Genomic DNA, 25,769 nt, shown 5'->3' on the forward strand with positions numbered 1-25,769 from the left:
GCTGAATGTTATTTTCATATGTACGCTTTTCTGTACTTAGATAGGAGATTAAATGTATAATATTTAAGTTAAAACACTGAAAGTCTCATAAAGTTAACAAAAAAAACACACAGATTCTCACCCACTGCAGAGGCAGAGATGTTCACCAGGTGCAGCTGAACGCAGGTTTGATGACAGCTGAGAGATACTGCAATACTTTCAGCCTACACCTGTTGCTCAACCTAACGCCAAACTGTATATGTGACCTATTTCCCAAAAAGGAATTGCCATCCATGTCAAGATCCTTCCTCTTTTTTCCACAGCATCCCAGTCATTGCATCCTTCCTCCTCCTCCTCCTCCTGTGTGACACAAAGGGGGTCCACAGGTATAAAAGAAGTGTACATTCCCTCAACAATCAGACTTCATGCCTTTCTTTGTCCTGTACATCTCAGGTAAGACAAAACCTTCAGAATTTATTTTTGTATCTTTAATAAACTTAATGGTGCAATCACTCAAGGAGCAGCAATCAGAGGAAAACTGAGGTTCTGACTGACTGATTTAAGAGTTTTTTCATTGTTTTCTGTTTGCACACGATGCAAAGCAGAGCTAGTTGTTACTCTAGACTCGACTCCTTCAGGTTTAATAATGTGCCATGCCTCAGGGTGGTAGTTTCCTTATCAGCTGTAAGTAAAACTGTTATCTCTGCACCTGGAGGAAAGTGAGAAGCGGCGCTCTAACACTGCTTCCTCTGTTACGCTGCCTAGTCTCGGCTCAATCCTTAGATCAGAAGCTAAGATGACTTTCTACGATGACATTTACCCATTCTACCCGCTACAAAGGACTGCCTTCATCATCAGCGGCCGACTGCTTGCCATTATTCTGGTCTTCCTCATGCTGGCAGTCGGTCTGCTTCTCATCCTGCCAGGAATACGAGGAAAGACGGTGAGTGGAAGTTTTCTGTCCATCCGCATTTGCTGCAATGCTTTTCTATTATTGTATATATTCAAAATATTTTTGTTTCTTATCCAGCGGGTCTTCTGGATGCTTAGGATCATGATCAGCTTGTTTATTGGTGTAGTTATAGTAGGTAAGTTATGTATAAACTGTAAAAACACCAAGCATTTTTAGTCTCGTTTCTAGTGCAATTAGCTTAGTAAACTTTAAATAACTTCCAAGTATCTCTTCAGGAACATATGGAAACTTGTTTTAAGTAAATAATTCCTTAATACTGGTGGAAAGTCCACTGGCAGAAAAATGTACTTATTTCCATGTGTTACAATTGAAATAATCTGTCAAAGGAGCAATTACTTAAAACAAGCCTCTATATCTTGCTGATAAGCTATTGTTTTGTCTTGATTCACATTTACTAAGAAATATGCACTAGATCCTGGACAAAAAATACTAAGATTGTGTGTTTTTACAGTGCATTTGTTTTAATCTATAAAAAAAGTATTAGATTTTTCTTTGTCTCCCATTATCATTCACCTTTGTGTCCTTTTTGTGCAGCTCTGAACTTCACCAACAGCTGGGCCGAGGCGAGGATGACCACAAACGTTACCTACAAGTCCTTCAGTAATGCTGTCATCCAGGCTGAGGTCGGCCTGCATGTTGGGCTGTACGGCTTTAACGTGACACTTAGAGGTGAGTCACTCTTACTGCCTGTGTGTTGGACGCTTCAGCGGCTCAACCAGATCAAGTCTTTGTTTTCAATGGTCACCTACACACTCAGGTTGTTCAATCTGAGAAAATTTCTGTGCAAGTTGGGAACTAATTATATTTTAATGCATTTTGAATACATAAAAAGACAGCACAATCTTTTATTAAGTTGGGATCCTAAGTTGTTTTGAGGGTTTTTATAATTATTTTGTTTTTATTCGTCTCTTTCCTTGATTTGATCAGTCTTGTTTCTGTTTTTAATTGATTCTAGTTTATTTCTTGACTCTAGTTTTCTTTAACTTCGTTTCTTAGGTCTAGTCCAGTGTTTCTCAACCCTGGTCCTCACCGCCCCCCTTGCTCTCCATCTTTTAGATGTGCCTCTATTCCAGAACAGCTGATTCAAATGATTGCATAACCATCAAATGCTGCAGATGCCTGTAAATCACCCAGAGATACAATTCAGGTGTGTGGCAGAAGGGAAATACCTAAAACATGCAGGACAGGGGGGCGTTGAGGACCAGGGTTGAGAAACACTGGTCTAGTCATTCTTTAGTGCAGTCTTTCGTCCGCGGGCGCCCCAAGTGGTCGACAAGGTACTGCATGTAAACAACAGTTTAAATGCCGTTGTTACGTTATCTCAGAGTGTGACGGTATAGCTAGCTTACCACAGGATTGTGTTTTAAAATAATAATGGAAAACTGGATTAAAGCTGGCTAATTCAAAATAAAAACTTAAGATACTTGCGAAAAGAAAACAACTTAAGGATTAGTTCAGGATTACTTATGATCGGAGGATTTGGCTCTCTGAGTCAATATTTTGTAGAACCATGTGTTGCTGTATTGGTCATTCAAATCCTGGCACACACAGGGTTTGGATGTTAGCTTGAAAGTAAAGACACCTTTTAATGGCTAGTGGAATATGTTACATGCACCCACTTCCTGGTTCACCATGAGCAGAGCCCTTATTTTTTGCTTTTCTAATGTAGTGATACAATATTGGTCTATAGTCATTATAATCTTTCACATTTTGTATGTTTTTATACGTCCATTTGGGTCTGAATTGCTTCTAAAAAAAGAACTTTAAAAACCCACCTGGCTGGGTTATTTTTGGCAATAAATTGTTTTTTGGCATCTGGAAAATGAGCCGTTTCAAAAATCTATTGATTTTAAGTCACCTTTCACAGGCACTGTTACCTAGTAACCCCATCTGAGCTAAAACCCATTACCTAGCAGCCAAAGCTGAACTCCAGCATGTTAGGTCAGCTGGTTTTACCGCTGTATGCGCTGTACAGTGGCTGTTGGAACACTCGAGTGTTTTGTTATTGACTTACCATTCACAAACCACTTGCTGCATTCTTGTTGGTTGTGCAGGAGACTCCACTTCTGCTTTTCAAAGATGCACAGTTATATAATTGCGTATCTGTTTGCAGCCATTTTCATGTGTGACGTCCTACCCTGTTCAGTGAAGCATAACAGGTCACCTAACACACAGTAAACATGAATCTTCTGATATTTTGAAGCACTACCACACAAAAAAATATTTATATTTGACATGCACTAGCTATCTGCAATGTGGGGTGGGTTTCTCTTTTGAACAGAATCCTTTATCAACTTGGTTCAGCCTTATTTGTAAAGAGAGTGTTAAAGAGTAAAAATAAAAGCAGAGATGGGATGTTATATTATTATAACAATGACTTTCTGTACTGGATGTACTCTCCTGACTGCAGCATATTGTTTTCTTTCAACTCAGGCAACCCCATTGTGCAGTTCAATGAAACCATCAACTACAATGAGATGTTCAGCTGGCATGACATCGCTGAAGAAGAGTATGAGCAAGCTTTGATCAAAGGTTTACCCAACCCCATCCTATACATCGTGGAGAAATTCACCCTTAGCAGCCCCTGTGGGATGATCTTTCAGTACAGTTACTCCGGACGCTTTGCCTCTGCAACCCTCTGGTAATTAATGACAACCCTCACACACATACAGGCATCAAGAATTAAAATAACTGTGTATAATTTGTTCTGCAGGACAGCGTTTTGCTGCTGGATTCTCTCCAACATCTTGTTCTTCTTGCCCGACATTGTTTACGCCGGGTACATGACCATGGCCACCGCCGCCTTCATTTTCTTCTCCATGGCCTCCTTCTCCACCATCAAGAATGTGCCTCGGTGTGTTTTCTCCATAGGCGAAGACTCCTTTGTGACAGAGTACAGCCATTCGTTTTGGCTGGCTCTGGCTACAGGTGAGCACTTCCTGGTGGACATTCCAGTTACATTCACACTGCATCCTGAAGTGACCCATTCCGCCTTTTTTTTGCCTTAATGCAACCTGTATCTGATATTTTCATAACAGTCTGAACAACACAGATCCGACTTTTACAAATGCGACTCAGGTCACTTGGATATGTGGTTCTAAATCCCGATACATATCCGATCTTTTCAAATTATTATTATAATTATGATTATTATTATTTTTTTTTTTTTTCAAATGTGACCTGAGTCTGAACGACCAGGTCGCATTCATCCCACCTGAACGTCATCGATACTTGACAAACGTCACTATTCTGCGCCCTGATACGCGCAAGCGGGAAGAAAAACAACAACCATGGCGGACTATAATGAGGATTAAGCTGTTACTGTGTTGGCTCCGGTCGGACAACAACTTTAGAATCGTAAGCTAAGCTCCACCGTTAGCATCCACGTTTACTTCCGCAAACACAGAGCACTTCTACTCTTTATGGCGGTTGGCAAAAGACTGAGCGCGCTCTCTGTGACGTTATTGCGCCCTCTACTGCGCATGCGGGACACTTTCAGGTCGTTTGCAGTTTATACGGGAGATCACATACAAGTTGCATTTATTTGGAAGTGTGAACCACCACGCCAAAACAAATATCCGATCTGACAAAAAAAAAAAAAAAAAAAATCGGGATTTGGTCACTTCACGCTGCAGTGTGAAACGTAGCCTCACTGGTTCTGTACAGATCCCCCAAGAACTACTGGGAAACCTGGTAAAGATGAGAAAGAAACCCTAAAACAAATTATTTTTATTTTAGCAGGATAATTTTGCAAGTTTTTAAATACACATACTGTGAGAGAAATCTATTTGTTTGGATTTTACAGAAACAAAGATCTGTCAAATTGTTTCCTCTCTGGTGTTTACTTTCTATCACCAGATTTTGCCAACTGGATATCACTATGTCGTCTTTAACTTTTAATGAACTAGTTCTGTGATTAACTCTGTCACGACAATAAATTCTGCTGGACAATAAATTGTCCCAGAAATTATCGCGATAAATGATAATGTTGCTTTGAAGCCAAAACAAGTCATTGATAATGGCATAATAATGCAAGTTTAAAGAACACTGAAACTAATGTCCAACCAAGAACAAATTGAAATAAAAACTACACACAACCAAAACCATAAATAAAATGTATTACGAAGTCCCTGTATCCAGAATTCTCCTGGGAACAACAATCATCAAACATTCATCAGAATGGAAATTTTTCATCTCATTTTAAACTTATGTGATTAACTGGCTAACTGATTAATTGCTTATTGGAACAGAGTAATGTTTTTGATCTTGAGCCACTTAAAGCAACTCAGTTTTTAGTCTGGTAGAGGGTAACAGATTTAAATTTGAATCAGAGTAAAAACTGATTTTATACACTTTAACGTGGGTTTCAAGCCCACAGCATCACAGATCTTCTACCATGCCCAACAGTAGGTGTTTTTCCACATATTCATCTCAAAATGAAAAGGGCTACATCAAAAAGCGCTATTTAAATAAAATGTATTATTATTAAAATTATCCTTTAACACCTAACCCAACTATAAATACAATCTAATGGTTGCAATGGCGAATTGGCGTACCAAAATAGCGTTTTTTGCTGTAGATCAATGAGCTAGGTGATTTTTTTTGTTTGATAGGGCTTAGTTCTGCCATATTCTTTATTAAACATTGAGAACTTCTGCAAAGTATAAATTACAAAACAACTTCAAGCCTATATTTAAAAAAAATATTTTTTTTTCAAAAACTCAAAATGGGTAATCAAATTGAAAGTTCAGTTTAAAAATGTTTTTTTTTTTTTAGATTATTCTACAGTAGCAGAGGATGAATTTAGGATTTTTACCCTTTCTTACATAACAGAAGAGGAGGTCGGCGGTACATAAAGACCAAAACTACATGTAAAAGTTGTGATTTTTACTGATTTCCAGGAGTGCTTTGCACCATCATTGGGTTTTTCGTGGTGATGCTGTACTTCCTGATGCCAGAGAAGGTAAAAGCAGCTTTCAGCTTGCGTTTCGACAGCTACGAGAACGAGGATGAGGATAAATCTTGTCCGGAGGGCTACCTGAACTCAGTCTTCCTTAACGGAGAAATGCATCTACCACTGACACCTAAAGTCACACCAGTAAGTTGAAACGCAACTTCGTCGTATTGTCATCAGGAGTATTTTCTTGCTTTACGGTGAATCATAATTTGCTATCAAAAGCTGGGAAATGCATTCTTATTTTAAAAATCCTTAATATTGCCCTTTTGTGTCAACAGCCGGCCCAAAGCATAAGCAAACTGAGTTGCCAAACTTAGAATCATGGGACTTCCATCAATGCTTTAATTTTAACACAAACCATACATCTAATTATTTTTGTTTATGTTTCCTGAGAATGAGAATAGCATTGCATTAGATTTGACAGTTTCAGCATATGTGTAGATTTAAATGGTTTAAATTAAAATCTCAACATAATTCCAATCTGATGCAAGTTTAATTTTTTCTTTGTGTTTTAGCTGGTTGTTTACAAAAACCTCACAAATAAAAAACAATCAGGTGTTCTTACCAGAAAGATATGAAATTCTGCTTAAAGCTGCAGTATGTAGCTTTTATTAAAAAAAATGTTTTTTGCACATTTTTATGTTGCGTAAGACAAATAATCTGAAAAGATTGATCTCCTCCACTGTGCTACTACTGACATCTGAAGAAATGAACCACTTCCGGCCAGAAACAACAATCAGAGCCTGAAGGAGGGTCTTAGCGTTGTCAGTCATCCTTGTGTACACGCTGCTCAATGTGCTAAAGAGGAGAAACAACTTACTGTTACAGGAAAACCGTTTATCCGTCTTTATCAGTGGCTATGCTAACTAGCCTGAACATTCACGACAGGCGAGCGACACACACACAGCATGATTGACAGCAATAAGACCTGCCTCCTGGCTCTGATTGGTTGTTTCTAGTTAACGACAGAAGAAGGCAGAAGAGCTTGATTTTTTTTCCCATAGATCATCTGTTTCATACCATATTGTGACAGTTTCAACAAATATGTTAAAAAATATTTTTAACAAAAGTTACGTACTGCAGCTTTAAGGCCCCATGCAGCCTTTGGGCCAACTCTGCTCTGCTCACGAACCATTAAAAATATCTGATTGCAACAATTTTGTTTGTTTTCCAGGATCGTCTATGAAGCCATCCAGTGATCTCCTCTGATTCATACTTGAATATTATTTGGCTGAATGTGTTGAAAAACTTTAAAGTTTTCTAAGTTTAAATCACTGTCTTTCTCTATATGAGCCGGTTTTATGTGTTAAACTGTAAATATGTGTTTAATGTTGTAATGTTTGTTGTCTGGGTGAAAACTAAAACTAAAAAATGTTTTTTTAATCCCTTTTCCTTTATATAATAATGGAAATATATTAGTCTTTACTGAACTCCTTCCTGATTAATCTGAAAAATATTTATATACCAGGATTTATTACAAAAAAAATTCACACAATTTTGGCACATTTAGTTTAAAGCAAGTATGGAGAAACATTGATGCCGATGAAGATGATGTAGTTTTCCTATTCCAGGCTGGTGTATTTATTTCTGCCTTGTATTTTGAGTTTTCAGTGTATTTTCTACAGCAAAGTGTTAATAAAACAAAAACAAACATGAGTTTAGGAGAGAAGTTGTATTTTTTCTTCATTACATTCATCCAGTAATGACTATGTTGATACATTCTTGTACTCTCTGTCACTCAAAGTGTTGTTGAATCTCCTTAAACAAGAGGTGTGTGTCTTTGGCCTTCAGCATCGCCGTAATGCAGAGTTCGGTGCCTTTGTACATCATGTTTTTGTCGACTTTTAATACTTACTGTAATAGATTACGATGTCAGATCGAGACTGAATCACATGCATACTGTGTTTTTGCAGGAGTAGTTATGGCCTTCACAACAAAGCCAACCCAAAGTATTTACAGTATAAGTACATTTTTGAACCCCATACGCATTATAAAAATGACTAAATAAAAAATAAATGTGCTAATTTATCTCTTCATAAGAAAATAATCATGACCATAAAGCTACTTTTCTTTGACACCATTACCTCACGTACAGTACTACAGACAGTATTCACATTATAAGGCCATTATGATGATGTAATTCAAGATAAGACCTGGAAACGATGTTCTTTACAGCATTGCAACAAGAAGCAAAACAATTTAAAATGGTAGAAAAATAAATTCCCTTCATCCAGAGCTGCAGAGGATCGATCCGTGCAGGATTTCTATATGTAGACTGGCGTCTCTTGACCCGTCAGGAGTCTGAACATCACAGCAGGCATCGTCTTCATGTTGATCTGGAGCAAAAGAGAAGTGATGACAAAGAGCTGTTCTGCAGGTAGTTTAACAAAGCAATTAAGGAAGATTTGAACCTCTAGTCCATGTGTCAAACTCAAGGCCCCAGGGGCCAAACGTGGCCCGCTGCAGCTTTCTATGTGGCCCTCAACGCTCCAAATTACATCAGTAAGTCCTCCCAAAGATTGGATGACAAAAGTCTTCATTATATGCAATATCATGCCTTTGTCATTATATTAGTTGAAAATCAGGAAAATGTCTGAGACAACTGATTTTACAGTATTTTTTTTTAAAGGTCTTGCTAGATATTTGTTTGAGAACATTAGTGAATAAAAACCATCATGAAGGAAAACAGCTGACAGTTGAAAGCAAACATCTCACAGATGATTGTTCAATAAGAGAAAAGGAATTCAAGTCCAATTTAAAGTAACCAGAAAACTTAATAGGTGATGAAGAAAATATGTGGGGAAAATGTGATTTTAAGCCACCACTTATGCTGGTTTAACGTTGAATAGAAATGCACAAATGTTTTCATTAGTTTACAATCCTTTGTGTTTATCTGTTACATAAACCCCCCAAAAAATTCAATAACATCTGTGGTTATAAAAAGAAGCTGGAGAGCTACCTGTGAATTTGAGGTGTAATAACAATGAGAAAACACTAGGGGGCAGTATTTATCAGAAAGAGAAGTTTACATTATGTGAGTTATAGTCAAATCACTTATTTACGGTCATGAAAGTACACTACATTTTTTAAGGTATTGTTGATTGTTACTTATAGTTCAGATAACTTGCAATGTTTGCACTTTATTTAATCAATTTATGAATAAAACATTGAACAAAACGTCTTGTACAATATATTCTTTATTGATCAAGTATTTATATATTGAATGCCTTTTGTCTAGAAATGCTTCCTTCCTCGTGTCTGCATTTGGGAAATCCCTGACATAGTATCTGCATGTTGAACTTCATGCATTTAAAGCGTGAGAGGATCTCTGAAATGCGTCATTTCATTTGTACGGCTCAGTAATCATTGAAAATTGTAGCTCTGCAGCCCAACGATGTCTTACCTCACCCACGGAGACAGACAGAGTTTGAACAATCTTCTCATGTGCCATGGCAACAACACTCTGCCCATTTATTTCGATGATTCTGTGCCCAACCCGGACGCCGCCTCGCTCGGCAATCCCACCTCGCATCAGACTGCAGATCTGACCAAAACACACCGAATTTGTAGGAGACTCACCCCATTCACACTGCAGACTTAAGAGTCCCAAATCCAATTTCTTAGCCTTAATGCGACCTTATCTGATTTATTTTTTTTGACAGTCTGAACATCACAGATTTTTCGAATGCGACAAACGCCACTTAATACGATACATATCTGGTCACGTTCTTCCGACGTAAACGCCATTGATGCTCGACAAACGTCACTATTCTGCGTTCTGATACGCACAAAAACAACAACCATAGCGAACTTGTGCTCTTTCTGTACCACTCAGACTGAAGACATGAATCATTTGTTTTGGAGTTGTGACTACACCAAAAAAAACTCTGGGATGATTTCATGAACCTTATACTTACTATTTCCACACAAACTCTTAGTTTTGAAACTGATATTCTTGACTTTACTGCTATCGGCCAGAAGAACTGTGATTCTTTATTTGTCATCAACCTCATTATACTTCTTGCTAAATTATTTATACATAAAAGCAAGTTCAGCAAAAACAAACCTTTATTCTCTATCTTTATTAATGAATTGAATATGTACAATCATATATATATATATATATATATATATATATATATATATATATATATATATATATATATAAAATGAGGATTAAGTTGTTAATGTCCTGCTCCGGTCAGATAACAACTTTAAAATCGTAAGCTATGCTCCACCGTTAGCATCTATGTTTACTTCTGCAAACACTGAGCACTTCTTCTTCTACTACTTTTTTTTATGGCGGTTGACAGCACGCTCTCTACGTGTGACGTTATTGCGCCCTCTACTGCGCACGCGGGACACTTTCAGGTCGTTTTCAGTTCACAAGGGAGATCGCATACAAGTGGGATAAAATTTGGTATTGTGGACGACCACGCCAAAAAAAACCCCCAAAAAGAACAGATTTGGGTCACTTCAGGCTGCAGTGTGAACGTAGCCTTTTTCAGGCTTGGAGACTTTTATTGTTGGGGTTTTACTCACGATGCCATTCTGAACGCTGAAGCCGAGCTGATACTTGAGGTCTGGTCTCTTTATGAGGACGGTCGTAACAGGAGGGCAGCTTACAATGCTCAGCTTCACTTTCACCTGATTCTTCAAACCCTGGAAGAAGTTTATTGAAACTGTTACAAAGGTAACTAAGATCTGGACTATGACTAGGCCCTGCAATGGAGATTCCTTAGATGTCAACCAGTCCTTGGTGGCCTCACTGTAGGGCTGAAACGATTAATCGAATTAATCGTGATTATTAAAATACTCGTCAACTAATTAGGAATCAATTAATCACAAACTGGAGTATGAAGACTGTAGAAAATCCATTTCCTAACCCCTCCGCCCCCCAGCATATTAGGAGTTGTAATTAAGCCAAAACTGTTCAAAACATGTGAACAGTTTGTATTTAAGATAAAAACACCCTCTTCTGTAAATATGTTTTAGCCAAAACTCCTCAAGTGTCAGAGTTTTAGATTCACCTGGTTCAAATTCACTAAAGGAATTTTAGGCAGTAAAATGTTTATTTTCTTATTTAAAGAAGGAATTTAATTATTTGTTTATTTGCATATTTTAACGTATGCTTAATATTCCATAAAAAGGCAGTGAAGTTTTTGGAACTGCTCATTTTCCAGACACCAAAAAACAGCTGGTTGGTTTCTTTAAGCACTTGGATTGTTCTTAAAAGCAGTTGAGGCCCAAATGGAAGCATAATAACTTGTAAAATGTGAATTTTGCAGTGTAGATCCTACTTTTAATTTGCAGTAAAGTGCCTGGGACTGATTTTCTTACCTTAATGATGCTCTGACAGGTGGCCAGTGGCAGTCCCACCAGACTTGTGTCATTAATGGACATGATCTGGTCTCCCACACTGAGTTTTCCGGACCGCGCCGCGGGGCCGCTGTTCAGCATGCTGGCCAGGATGACGGTGGGCAGAATGGAGCCCCAGCCGGACTCCACTATCACCACGCCGAGGCTCTCGCCTTTCTGCTTCTCCACATGCAGCTGGAGTGCGGATTAAAGAGAAAATATGAAGACCGGAGAGGAGCTGGCCCCTCCACCTTCAAATCTAACAAAAATGGTGTCAAATGTTGTTTTGTGCTGCTTTTTGTTTGAAGATATTAAAGAAAGTTAAAAGGTCACCAAACCACCCCACATATCAAACAAAATTGGTGTCAATCAACTGTGCATCAAAAATTTGTTTGTGCTGCTTGTTCTTTGCAGATATTAATACAATTTTAAAGGTAAAAAAAGACCAGCTAAGATCCCAAACATTTAGGCAATTAAACAAAATGTGTGTCAAATGTTTGTGCTGCCAAATGTTTTTGTTTGTGCTGCCAAATGTTTTTGTTTGTGCTGCTTTTTCTTTGAAAATATTAATAAAAGTCTAAAGATCAAAAGGTCAACCAGATCCCCCACAATTACGAAATCAAACGAAATTGGTGACAAACATTTGTGCTGCGTTTGTGCAGCAAAAACCTTTGTTTATGCCACCATCATTTTAAAGAGGCTTCCAGAGGTCATCACAGGTCAACGCCTCCACCCAACATTCACAAAATCATACAAAATTGGTGTCAGTCAACTGTAATATGTTTGTGCAGCAACAACTTTTATTTGTGCTGCTTTTGTTTTGAATATATTAATGACAGTTTAAAGGTCAAAAGGTGAACCAGACACCCCATATTTATGAAATCAAACAAAATTGGTATCAAATATTTGTGCTATGTTTATGCAGAAATATGTTTTTGCTTGTGCTGCTCTTGTTTGGAAGATACTAAGTTCGAACAACAACAAAAAAACACAAATTTTGTCTGATTTGACCTTTGGGTACATTTATTAATATCTTTAAAATGCTAGCGCCACAAACGAAGATACTTTTTGCTGCACAAACGTTTGGCACCAATCTTGTTAAATTTGAAAAAGGTGCCTCATTTGTGTTGGGAAACTCAGGAACGCCTCACCTCTTTACGATTCTCTGAGTTTGAGAAGTGGACCAGGTCGTCGTGGTACATTTCCTGGGAGTTGATGATGTCACTGTACTGTTTGTGGCTCAGGTCGGTCGGGTTGATGCCATTGGCTCGCAGGAATTCCCGGTAGGCCACGCTGAAAGCCTGACCGATGGACTGCGCAATCAGCTGCGCCTGTAGAAAAGGGAGTAATGGGAAAATGAGACCGTAAGAAAATGATCCCGGCTGATAGAAGCAGAGAGGGGAGAAAACATGCCATAAATATCTAAAATAAAAGATATGGCGGTTACTCTTTTGTAATGTTCTTGCATTATGTTTAAATCACAAGCTTCAAAGTATTTTCATTTGATTCATAATTGTAAATCTGAAGCACCAAAACTTGTTTCATTCACTTTTCAAGCATTTTCAAGGTACGTTTTCAAACCTTACAATACAAATTAACTAAATAAAAAAAGACAGTTTCAATTCACTACTATATTACATCCATTACTCTTTATAACAGGGACAAAGTAAAATAAGATATAATAAAATGTTATGTTTTGAAATGTGTCCATACACCTGAACAAAACAATAATTTAACAAAACAAAATCCCCCAATTTCAAAAACATTGTTTAATGTATTTATTTGAATTATACAAATCAATAAGTTGAGCCATTAGGAGTAATAAATATTCATTACATTAAAACAATCCAAACAAATTGTATTTATGTAAATTACCTTCCTGCTGAAATTAGGTGCTGAAATAAAATATACAAAGAAGGTTATTTAAAAATGTTCTCACTAAATTTTCTGGCATTTAGCAAATACAAATAATTTTGGTAATTCTAATTGACCTAAAACAAACTAAACAAAAAAGTCTGATTTTATTTCAGACAACCAGAAAAAAAAATCTCTCTTTTTATTAGGTGTAAGAAAATATCTGGTTTCAACTGTAAATAATATTTTCCAAATTTAGGCCTTTAATTAAAAGTTAGGTTGAACTTTATTACAAAACTGTGCAGATTGAATATGAAGCACTTTTAAAGATTTTATGCAGAAATCAAGCACTTTTCAAACACTGAAAACATCTAATTCTTGAACCCTGACCTACAAATCCCATATCTTCACATTTAAACACAAGTGTGTTGACAAAATCTGAAAAGGTTTGAGGAGTATGAATGCTTTTTGGAAGGTGTAAGTAGTACTTACATCTTCTGACTCAAAGACGTAGCAGATCATTCTGTACTGAGTTTTCCCTTCGCTGGCAGAGTCAGACGATTCAGAGAAATCCTCTGATGAAGCCTGGGACATGCGTCTCCGTGCCATCAGAACCACGATGCTGCCGATGTCGGCGATGTAGGATATGGTCCGCAAGGCACTGTCCATCATCGTCTCCTGCAGGCAGAGGAAATAACCAGGATGTTTAAGGTGACTGACAGGAATAAATAAAATTTCCTGTCAGTCAGAGGCCTCTTCAGATTGGTTGCAACACTGACTGCTACTGGAGATATGAGCTAATTTCACTCATATCTCCTTAGGCTTTTGAATCAAACTGAACTGAATCTGCACAAATAGAGTTACTGACCTGTGTGTCAGCATTCAGTACTTTGACAGCCTTAGTGGAGATGAAGAGGTCGACCTCAGTCATCATCTGAGAGTCTTCATCTTGGCTCTGGGAAGCGAAAAAACAGAAACTGACGTTGCAGTTTGAAACCCTTTGTGTAGGGGCTGTCGTTGCAAAAATGTTATCAAAACTCTGATCTGGAGAAGAAGGTTAGCAAAACATTGGCAAATCACCAAATGATAAAACTGAATTCACAAAAATGATGTACCCATACATGTTTTTTCAAGATTAATTCTTGTTCATGTAGCGAAACAAAGAGGTTAGACTAACCTCTGGTCAACACTATGATGTTTAGGCTTAATACGGCAGAAAATTGGTCCAAATCACAACAGCAATGCAACAGCAAAAATAAGCTCATCGTCATAACAGATGATTTAAAAAACAGCTGAATTTACAAAACAAGTGATGAAATCTGTGATTATAGCCAGAGATGGTTAAAGAACACTAGCATTTCTGAATTACTAGCGTGTGGCTCATGGACAAAATACTAATAAACTATATAAAAAAAAGGAGTTTCAGGGCCTTCAACTGAGAATATAACATGTTATCCCACTAATCATAATGTGACTGGTCATGAGGAACACTTTTATTTTTACTTAATAAATAAATAAAATTCTTCATTATTCCACTGGATTTCTAATACAGTGCTACAATAAAGTATCTTAAAAATACACAATTTGTTATCAGAGTTGGGAATTGACTAGCAACATTTAGTCCGTTATATTAACTCTTTGGGAAAAAAAATACTTTTAGCAGTCTTTTTACTATTTATTTTCACTTGAATAATTTTATTATGACGTGTTTCTACTCTTATTTGAGTTAAATTTCTGGATTTTCTATCCATTGAATGAAGAACAAACATGTTTAACCAAAAGTTCATCAGGAACCGACACACACCGGAATTTTTTTTATTATTTTCCATCAGTTTTATATTGAAAGAAAATGTTTGCTATTTTATAGTTATGTTATTTATATATTAATTACTTTTATTACTGTCTTTTCTATATCATTTTATAACTTTGTCCCTCTGATTGTTTTTTTTTATATTAAGGGATTGATGTTTTGATCAGTTACTCAGTACTTGAGTAGCACCAAATACTTTTTAAACTAATTTCTTGTACAGCTACTTTTTACTTCTATTTGAGTAAAAATATGTCGACGTAGTCCTACTGTCACCTGAGTACGCCACTCACCTCTGTTACTACTTAATTTTTTGAATTTAAAAACACTACTTTTATGTCCTTACTAACACAAGCGTTTAAAATTTCATAATTAAGCTCTAAAAAACTATTTCAATCTGCTCCATTCCCCATAGTGGAGATTTATTGCCAAAACTGACTCCCTCTTGTTTAAACAAGCTGATGAAAGCAGAACGTATCGGCTCATTTAAAACACCGAATCAATAGATGCTATTGGCTGTCTGCCTGAATGCTGATTACCTTGATGCAGCTGACGGCTTCATGGGCCTGCGACATTCGCACCGACTTGGACGGATTTTTATCGGACAGCACCTGAGTGCATCCTAGGTAGTTAGCAGCGAAGATGATCCCGTCGATGAGATCTTCCGGCTCACAGGGACCTGGGACTAAAGGGCACACACAATAAAAAAAACTCCACTTTATTTCAACACACTTTCATGTACTGGAGAGATTTAAATGAAAAATAAATGTAGAAATGTAGAGATATTATGACGTATTTACCATCCTCAAAGCTGGGAAAAGCAGCTCCTTCCTGTGATTTCACCAAAAAAAGTTAAAAATAAGAAAAGTTTACAGATTTTTAAATTAAATAAATCAGAAAAGACAAAACAAAAAGTAATATTAACTGTAGTAAAATCAGTGTTCAGAAGTAGGGGTGGGAATTTATTGTGAAACATTTCTTAAGAACTTTGATTTATTGTTGTCGTTATGAATTTCTGTTATTGAAAAAAAAAGTCAATAAAAATAATGATAATAAAAAAATTATTATTATTTTTCTCCACTGTTTGCTTTTACGGAAGCATCAATAAATATGAGTATATATTAAAAATATTAAATATTAAAAAATATGATTAAATGCACACTGTAAAAAAAACATTTGTAATTTACGGAAAAATATCAGCAGCTCTGGTTGCCAGAATTTTACGGTAAAATTCTGGCAACTACAGCTGCCAGTATTTTATTGTAAATTAGAGGCTTTTATTTTTACAGTTCAGTTTAGAAATATAAATCACACTTTCTAAAGTCCTGAAAAAGGCTATTTCAAATGGGAATGTTTTTCAACAATGTTTGTGTTTGTGGTTCTATGAATGCTGTAACCACAAAGTTACCCAAATAATGAGTAATAATGTCAGAGAGTAATCCATATTGTTATCACAACGATACCACAAAATATCTCAATAAAATTCTATTCAAAAGTACTTTTTCTTTTTTCTTTTTTAATGACAATAACATAAAGAATTGAGTCTTTAGTTTGGCAATAAAACTCATCTTCACCTTGGGAGAGTTGTCTTCCTCTACAGAGACCGGCTCTGGACACTGAGGCTGCTTCGGCTGCTCTGCCGCCTCCTCAGGCATCATGGCTGTGCTTGGCTTCTCATCCTGATCCTAACGAACACAAACATCAAGGTTTCAGAAAAACTTTACTGTAACTGATTACTGAAGAAAACTGCAGCATGGTGAGAAGGTGACAAGGACAAACATACAGACTGTTCCTATCGCTCTGTATAGGAACGACAGGAACGTTCCTATACAGCATCAATACTTTATAAAATAAAGAAATAAAAAGCATCTTGGAGTTACAGCTGCAAGAGGTCTGCAGAGTTTTACCAGCTATTTTCTGTCAACATCAATTTTATTCCCCCCCCCCCCACAGATTCTCAATTAATGTCAAAATTAAGACATTAATATGCTTTAAACAAGAAGTGACAAGCTAATTTTTATGATTATGAATGTACTCAAAGGGTCAGTTACAACAAAAAGTACATTACAATCTTTTAAAAAAATGAATAGATTAATGTCTCTGCATTAAATGAGAACTGAAATCTTTTCCCACTCTCATAACTTGGCAGAATACAAATAAAATATGCTTTGTATATTTAGGCACATAACTGTCTCTTTAGAGGCCACTTGAAAAATTATGGCGGGCCGGATTTGGCCCCCGTACCTTGAGTTTGACACATGTGCTTTAACCTAAGCTGTTCTACTCAAGTGTTGGTTATATGTTTGATTTTGAAGATAAAACCTCTACCCAGTATCCGAACCCTCGGCTACTGAGAAACGATCGCTTCTGGAGGCGTTGACTCTGTTGAGGTTTTTAACGGATTCACAGCAGGTTATGCTAGCTGCTAACATAGCAGCTATCGCTAATACCCGCCTCCTGGCTGATTCTTTTTCCCAGTTAGTACTGGGAGAAAGAAGGCAATTTTTCACAGATTATGTGTCTCATAATAACATAACATCATGACATATGTGACGATGTAGTGAGAGGTTGGAGAAGGAGTTAGCAGCGGTGGTTAGCCACTCTAATCAGCAGAGCGTACTGTTGAAGTATTCCACTGTTACGCCCCCAAGGTCTAGGGGTCCAGGGGCAGTAACATAAAATGAGTCTGGAGCGACAGTGTAAAGTAAAAATGATTTATTACAAAATAAAGTTTCACAAAACAATACAATTTAACCCAATTAATGCAAAAAAAAGAGAGGGATTAACAAACTCAATAATGTCAGGAGCAAATTAAAGTTAAAAAAAATCCAAACAAGTCAGTTTAAAGTAAACTCAGAACAAACCACAAAAGGAAACAACACAAAGAAAAGAAACCACATGCAAAGGAGAGGCTGCGGGAAGCACGCAGCCTCCCAAACACCGGCTTCTAACTCATATTTAACTGGAGCAAAGTCAAAGTAACTAAACTGAACAAACAAGAACAAACAAAGACCAAGCTAGCTTAAAGTAGTTGCAACCACCAAAAAAAAAGAGAGGAGGCAGCTTCACAGAACCTCTTCAAAATAGCTGCCCCCCTAGAGGAATGAATTTAGGAGCCTTTTATATGGTGCAGGTGAGCCTCATCAACGTCTGATTGACTTGACAATCCTCTGCTGGTCCAATGGTGTAGCTGCTTTCCTACAGCCACCAGGCAGCCAATCAGGAAGATGTGCTCTCACAGCTGAACCTGCATAACAAAAGGGAGCCTGCACAGCCTCAAGAGGCCAGGGGCCGTAACACTCCCCCCCTTAAATTACAAAACCATGTTTTGTAAATACTTAGTGCAAGAAAAAAAACAACAACAAAAGAAGCATACTCACAACCTGGAAAGGCCATCTGCAAGAACATTTTCTGTTCCTTTCTTGTGTCGAATGTTGAGTTTGTATTCTTGTAGCAATAATGCCCACCGCATAAGGCGCTGATTGTGGTTGTACATGCGTGACAGAAATACTAATGGATTATGATCAGTAAATACATCAATCGGCAAACTACTGGACCCAAGGTAAACATGGAAGTGCTGAAGAGCCAACAACAGAGCCAGGGTTTCTTTTTCAATGGTGGAATAATTTAGTTGATGCTTGTTAAACTTTCGGGAGAAGTAGCAAACAGGATGATCTAAACCCTCCAAATCTTCCTGTATTAGCACCGCACCAGCCCCGACAGCGCTGGCATCCACCTCCAGTTTGAAAGGTCGGGTCAGATCAGGTGCAGCAAGTACTGGTGTGTGGCAAAGAAGAGATTTGGCCCTCTCAAAAGCATCTTGGCATTCATCTGACCAAACAAAGTCAGTCTTTGGGCTAAGTAGATTGGTTAACGGTTGAACTACTGAAGAGAAGTTTCTGCAAAAGTTCCGATAATAGCCAACCATGCCCAGAAATCTACGCAGCTCACGTCGTGTTTTGGGTGTGGGATACCCATTAATTGCCACAACTTTAGCATTGAGGGGACGGACTTGCCCTCGGCCTACCTCTCTGCCTAAATATGTTACAGTGGCCTTGCCAAATTCACACTTTGCCAGATTAAGGGTCAAGGAAGCTTGGGCCAAACTATGAAATACTCGATATAGTGTTTGCAAATGTTCCCACCAGGTTTCAGTATATACCACCAGATCGTCTAAATAAGCACTGCAGTTGGAGATGCCACGCAGTACTATGTTTATCAGCCTCTGAAAAGTAGCAGGGGCATTACACATACCAAATGCCATAACCGTGTACTGCAAAAAGTTATCTGGGGTCACAAAAGCTGAAATGTTGGAAGCCCTTTCAGTCAAGGGGACTTGCCAATAACCCTTGAGAAGATCCAATTTTGTAACATATTTTGCAGCTCCAATATTATCTACACAGTCCTCAATCCTAGGGAGAGGATAGGCATCAGGTACAGTGACAGAGTTTACCTTGCGAAAGTCTGTAATAAAGCGTGGTGAACCATCTGACTTGGTCTCTAACAAACAGGGTGAGCTCCAGGGACTTTGACTAGGTTTGGCTAGACCATGCTCAAGCAGGTACTCAATTTCCTGTCTCATTAGCGAACGTTTTGTGGGATTAGCACGGTAAGGATGCTGTTTGATTGGCTTTGCACTTTGAACATCTATGTCATGTTCTAGCACTGTTGTACGTGTTGGTACATCATTGAACAAACATGTGTACTCACTGATTAGGTCCATTATCTCTTTTTGCTGTTCAGGGGATAAGTGGTCAAGCTGGCTCGCCAGAGATTTTAGCATTTCTGAGTTTGGGAGGCGAGGACTTGAACAGATGGGATAATTCACCCTTAAACCATCAACATTGTCTGACTCATCTACTTCTAGTGAAGTTGCAACTACAATTGGGGCGCACACCCCATTAGGTTCTGGAGCAGATCGGGAGTGGTACAACTTAAGCATGTTCACATGGCAGACGCGAGTCTTGCGCCGCCGATTTGGGGTACCAATGACATAATCATGCTCCCCTATTCTCTCCAGAACTTCATAAGGCCCATCGAACCTGGCGGATAAGGCCGAACCAGTAATAGGTAGAAGTGCAACAACCTGATTTCCTACTTGAAAAACTCTTTTGACGGATGTTTTATCATAACGATGCTTCATCCTTCTCTGGGAGTCAGCTAGATGTTTTTTTGCTAGCACATTAGCTTGGCTTAGGCGCTCACGAAAGGCTTGCACATACTTGGTCACACTTTTTTTAGAACCTTCCGCAGGAACCAAGAAAGATTCTTTTAACGCTCTTAAAGGGCCACGGGGGGTGTGACCAAATACTAATTCAGCTGGACTGAAACCAAGGGATTCTTGACCTGCCTCCCTAGCAGCAAACAATACAAATGGAACCCCCTCATCCCAGCTTTTCCCAGTTTCCAGACAGTACTTACGCAGCATTGACTTTAAAGTCTGATGCCATCGTTCCAAAGCACCTTGAGATTCTGGGTGGTAAGCCGATGAAACAACGTGCCTAATGTTTAAGGTTTGAGCTACCTGCTTGAACAACTTTGACTGAAAATTTGTTCCTTGATCTGTTTGTAGTGTTTTTGGTAAACCAAACACAGAAAAGAACTTTGTCAAAGCTTTAACCACAGACTTCGCTGTAATTTTATTCAACGGGATGGCTTCAGGGAATCGTGTGGCAGTACACATAATTGTGAGTAAATATTGATTTCCACCTGTTGTCCTGGGCAAAGGTCCAACACAGTCTACTATTACATGGTCAAATGGTTGGTCCATCACCGGAATAGGGCACAGTGGAGCAGGGGGTATTACCTGGTTAGGTTTACCAGCAATTTGACACACATGACAACTGCGACAAAACCTGGAAACATCTTGTTTCATACCAGGCCAGAAGAAGTGCTTTAACAGAAGTTGGTATGTCTTGGTAACACCCAAGTGACCGGACCACTGGCTTTCATGAGCCAGAGACAGGACCTTCTGTCTATATGCGGCTGGTATAACAATCTGTTTAACCTTACCCCAGTCTAAGCTGCCGGCATCTGATGAAGACCATTGACGCATTAACACACCCTGTTCCACAGTGAAAGCTTGCTTCTCTTTATTGGCTTGTTCAGCACTTACCACCTGCTTGAAACATCTTTGTAATGTCTCATCAGCTTGTTGAGCAGATGACAAATGTTGTCTGGTCAGGGGGAGGGATGCTTCCTCCCAGAGTGGACCAGGCTCCTCCAGCTCCCCCAAATCTGGAAGTAACGAAATGCTGTTACTTTTGGGTTGTGCATCACCCTCGCTAGAAAATGGAGACATCAAAACAGAATCAGAAATTGAAATATCCGAGTCTTTGCGTGCCTGTGCACGGGTGACCACACAGGCTGGATACAGCCCAGAGTCTAGTGAGTCTGGGGTTGTCTGGTTTAAAGGATTATCTAAAACCTCCAGACTTGGAAGTACTAAACCTCCAGCAATGTCGTTCCCCATTAGCATAGCCACCCCATCTATGGGTAACTCTGGGCATACAGCAATAGGGAAACACCCGGTGACAAGTTTTGATTTTAGATAAACTCTGTGGACTGGTCGTGGAGCATAGCCCATCTCTATCCCCCTCAGAACAGAATTGTATCCACACGCACTTTCAGACGAGAAAGGCAAAACATTTGAGAGAATGATTGATTGGGAACATCCAGTGTCTCTCAAGATGTGAACTGGTTTTAAATCAGAGGGATCAGATGCAAGTGAGATCAAGCCATCAAAAATGAATGGTTCAAAACAAGGATCAGGTAATTTGCCACCACAACCAGTGCTCTTATTACGGGGTTCTTTTTTCACAAAACCAACACCTTTAGTTTGTTCAGAATTTGGCTGCGATTTGTGTTTTAAAGCTAAACAATCAGCAATGACATGTCCAGGTTTGTGACAATAGAAACACTCACGGCTTTCCTTTGGAACTGTGGGTTTAACCAATGGAAACTGTGGCACAGAGCTAACATGTGACTTTTCATTAACAATGAATGATGACTTATGGGTAAGCACATACTCATCGGCAAGAACAGCAGCAGATGCAAGAGTGGTCACCTTCTGTTCATTTAAATACAACACCACCCGATCAGGAATGCACTTTTTAAAATCTTCCAACAATATTAGCTCACGTAAGGCATCATAATTGTTAGCCTTCGATGTGGCACACCACTTATCAAAGAGAATGCCCTTCTCTCTGGCAAACTCAACATGTGTTTGTCCTGCAGTTTTCGTTTGCTGTCGAAACTTCTGTCTATAAGCTTCTGGGACCAATTCATAAGCTTGTAAGACAGCAGCCTTAACCAGATCATAATCCAAGCTATCCTTTAACGGAAGCGCTGCCAACACCTCTTGAGCTTTACCAGAAAACTTACATTGTAACAAAAGAGGCCAGGTTTCCCTAGGCCATTGCAAAGCGCCAGCGATGCGTTCAAATGCTGCAAAGTATGAATCAACCTCAGATTCTCTGAAAGCAGGTACTAAAGAAATGCACTTACTGATGTCGAATGGCGTAGCAGACATGGAGGTGGAACTTGGTGTGACAGAGGCAGAAGGCGCTTGAGTCTGGGCCTCCAGCTCAAGTTTGCGCAGCTGTATAGCTTTCTCTGCCTCTATTTCCAGCCTCCTGATCTCAAGCTCCAGCTGAGCTTTTCTATCCTGGGCCTTTTCCTCAGCCTCCATCTGCAGACGTGCCAACCGTACCTTCAAACGAGCTCCATCTCGTCCTTCTGAGCTCACAGAAGACAGTGGGTCATAGCGAGGGAGTGTACGAGGTGTCTTTCCCCGTTCACTCACTCCTACCTCCACACTAGAACCATCCTTGAGGTCCTCCACAGACAAGGCCTTATGGCTTGGCACTGCAGCAGCCTCAGGCAGATCAGGCTCTTTGATCACACCAGTCTCCATCAACCTGCCCACTACCAGAGCCTTTAGGTCACGTTTAAGGACCTGTTTTGGGACCTGCAGCTTAAAGTGCTCCACAATTTGCAGCAATTCACACTTGCGGCAGCTATGTATAAGCTCAAAGGAGGGGTTAGCTAAAAAGTGCTCCAGATTAAATGGTACTGACATAATTAGTGGATACAGACAACCCAAAATGTTCCTCTTTTAATTCCAAACACTCCAGACATAGGGATCCTCCTTAACGAGGGATCCCGGACAAGCCCCCAATTATGTTACGCCCCCAAGGTCTAGGGGTCCAGGGGCAGTAACATAAAATGAGTCTGGAGCGACAGTGTAAAGTAAAAATGATTTATTACAAAATAAAGTTTCACAAAACAATACAATTTAACCCAATTAATGCAAAAAAAAGAGAGGGATTAACAAACTCAATAATGTCAGGAGCAAATTAAAGTTAAAAAAAATCCAAACAAGTCAGTTTAAAGTAAACTCAAAACAAACCACAAAAGGAAACAACACAAAGAAAAGAAACCACATGCAAAGGAGAGGCTGCGGGAAGCACGCAGCCTCCCAAACACCGGCTTCTAACTCATATTTAACTGGAGCAAAGTCAAAGTAACTAAACTGAACAAACAAGAACAAACAAAGACCAAGCTAGCTTAAAGTAGTTGCAACCACCAAAAAAAAAGAGAGGAGGCAGCTTCACAGAACCTCTTCAAAATAGCTGCCCCCCTAGAGGAATGAATTTAGGAGCCTTTTATATGGTGCAGGTGAGCCTCATCAACGTCTGATTGACTTGACAATCCTCTGCTGGTCCAATGGTGTAGCTGCTTTCCTACAGCCACCAGGCAGCCAATCAGGAAGATGTGCTCTCACAGCTGAACCTGCATAACAAAAGGGAGCCTGCACAGCCTCAAGAGGCCAGGGGCCGTAACATCCACACTTTCACTTTATTTCACTTTGTCCATGTAAAGCCAGATCTTCACGGCACTGAACTTACATTATATTCTCATACATGAGAAAAGTAAAAGTTGCACCACTCTCCACCTCAGTATCACCAATATTTCTCCTCTCTAAAACAACGTGGAAGCGAGTTCTTCTTACTCGGTACAGGATTACAACAAAAGAAAAGGGAATAGGCGCCCCCTTGTGGTGATATCTACTCAACTCCAGGAACCGAACAGTAAAATGACTGTGACAGAGGTTTGACTGACAGACCAGCCCACCAGGTCATGTCTACACATTTGCAGTTAATAATAGTCACCCCACTCTTACCAATTCAACGAGTTTCTTGCTATATTTAGAGATAATTCAGACAAAATAACTGGTATCAGACAGAATCAGAATAAGCAGGTCAGACCTTTTAAAGATTGGTAATCAGCGATTGGACAGAAAACTGCAATCGATGCACCTTACACTGTAAAAAAACAACAACCCGTCTCTAATTTACGGTGAAATACCGGCAGCTGTGGTTGCCAGAATTTCACTGAATAAATATGGATTTTGCCATACTTATATGGTAAAATTCTGGCAACCACAATTGATTTTAATGGTCCTGTTTGACAAAATGTAATGTCTGTTATTGGTTATTGGATGTTCTATTTATGTTTTTATGATGTGCTATCTGAAATGAGATATGCAGATAAACTTGATTGATTGATTATGTTTTCTTTTCAGAGAAGTGGTTGCTGATTGGAGGAAAACATTGAGGGGAGAACTAGTGAGATGGGAACCGTGTGGCTTCCTTACCTGCTCGGGTTTCTCAGAACCCGTCGGTTTCTCCTCTGTGGACTCTCTCTGCTGTTCTGTTGGGTGCTGCGGACCCGGAGAGGCTTTGATCAGCCTGGACTCGTTCTCCGGGTTGTCAGCAGGCGGTCCAGAAGCGGGGGGACTCTCTCTGTGAGACAGGGCCCTCTGGGGGTCGGAGGGCGACTGTGTGTGACGCGTTGGAGGAGGAGGATGATGGTGTTTGCAGGAACCGGGTCGATCCTTGGACCTCACTGCAGACTTTTTGGATGAAGTCTTTGGATTCTGCTCGGTGCTGCTGTTCGCCGATGCTTTGATCCCAGAAACAACATGCTGCGTTTCGCCTCCCACTCCTCCTCTTCCTCGACCTTTAACCTGTCGCTCTTTCCCCTTCTGGGATGGCTCAGACTTCTTACTGGCTCCTGATACGCTATGATTTCTCTGGATGTGAGTTTCATCTTCTCTATTTCTTTCCTTTTTAATTCTTTCACTCTCATTGCCCTGATAGAGGCTGGCGGGCCTTTCAGCGTTTACCTCTGCCTCTTCTAAATCCTCTATGAATCTGGCTCCATCCAACACCTCTTCAAAATCATCGACGTCGTTAAAAAAGAATCTGTCTCCTTCGATTATTTTCATCACCCCCTCTGCTTCATCTCCAGCAATGGGGGCACAATGCGACTTAAAGCGGTGACCCGTTCGGTACGGTTTTCCATCGGAGTGAGGCCGTTCGCATCTCTTGGTGCTGTGATGAGGTTTTTGGGTGATCTGGTCAGCAGTGGGAGCCTCACTGTTCTCCTCGGCTTGCTGCGCACCCTCAGGTCCGTGCTGGTTGTAGCATCTGACGCTGACGGCTCCCTGTCTGTTCAAATGCAGAATCTCATTGTAGTCTTGCTCGACGTCCGAGCCCACGTTGTCGTACTCGGAGCAGGCGTCGTCCATGTCCTCCGGACTTGGGTCGCAGCTCATGTAGAAGTGCTTTGAAGGAGCGGGAGGAGTCAGCTGGTTATTGTTGTCGTTCCTAGAAGAACAGGGAGGTCGCTGAGTCTCCTCACTCACAGACTGGTCCTCCTGGCTGGGTTTTGGAGGTCCGGTACTGGGGCTTGACGGAGAGCCAGGGGCCAAGACTTTGGACATGTTTCCCGGCTTTTTCCCATGAGCCATAACCGGCCCCTTTGACTTTACTACC

At 39.6% G+C, this 25,769-nt stretch overlaps 3 protein-coding genes across 3 annotated transcripts; 1 reads left to right on the plus strand and 2 right to left on the minus strand.

The window, feature by feature from the left end:
- Positions 1–328: 328 nt before the first annotated feature.
- duoxa (dual oxidase maturation factor) lies at positions 329–7,565 on the plus strand. Its single transcript, XM_014989631.2, has 8 exons — positions 329–432; positions 745–922; positions 1,010–1,067; positions 1,487–1,621; positions 3,386–3,593; positions 3,666–3,880; positions 5,854–6,050; positions 7,084–7,565. The coding sequence occupies exons 2-8, from the start codon at positions 776–778 to the stop codon at positions 7,093–7,095; spliced, it is 972 nt and encodes a 323-aa protein (XP_014845117.2). The 5' UTR covers positions 329–432; positions 745–775; the 3' UTR covers positions 7,096–7,565.
- A 1-nt stretch (position 7,566) lies between these two features.
- Positions 7,567–25,769, minus strand: apba2a (amyloid beta precursor protein binding family A member 2a). The gene is made up of 11 exons (XM_014989630.2): positions 24,587–25,769; positions 16,503–16,613; positions 15,729–15,759; positions 15,468–15,613; positions 13,990–14,076; positions 13,614–13,799; positions 12,419–12,598; positions 11,250–11,462; positions 10,452–10,571; positions 9,313–9,453; positions 7,567–8,245 (listed from the first exon to the last, which is right to left on the minus strand). The coding sequence occupies exons 1-11, from the start codon at positions 25,742–25,744 to the stop codon at positions 8,174–8,176; spliced, it is 2,445 nt and encodes an 814-aa protein (XP_014845116.2). The 5' UTR covers positions 25,745–25,769; the 3' UTR covers positions 7,567–8,173.
- Positions 19,335–23,763, minus strand: LOC148158645 (uncharacterized). The gene is made up of 2 exons (XM_088006694.1): positions 19,382–23,763; positions 19,335–19,340 (listed from the first exon to the last, which is right to left on the minus strand). The coding sequence occupies exons 1-2, from the start codon at positions 23,006–23,008 to the stop codon at positions 19,335–19,337; spliced, it is 3,633 nt and encodes a 1,210-aa protein (XP_087862820.1). The 5' UTR covers positions 23,009–23,763.

The sequence above is a fragment of the Poecilia mexicana genome, unplaced genomic scaffold, assembly GCF_051168715.1.
Source record: "Poecilia mexicana isolate PSO_F unplaced genomic scaffold, ASM5116871v1 scaffold_6, whole genome shotgun sequence".
In the NCBI taxonomy this organism is placed as follows: Eukaryota; Metazoa; Chordata; class Actinopteri; order Cyprinodontiformes; family Poeciliidae; genus Poecilia; species Poecilia mexicana.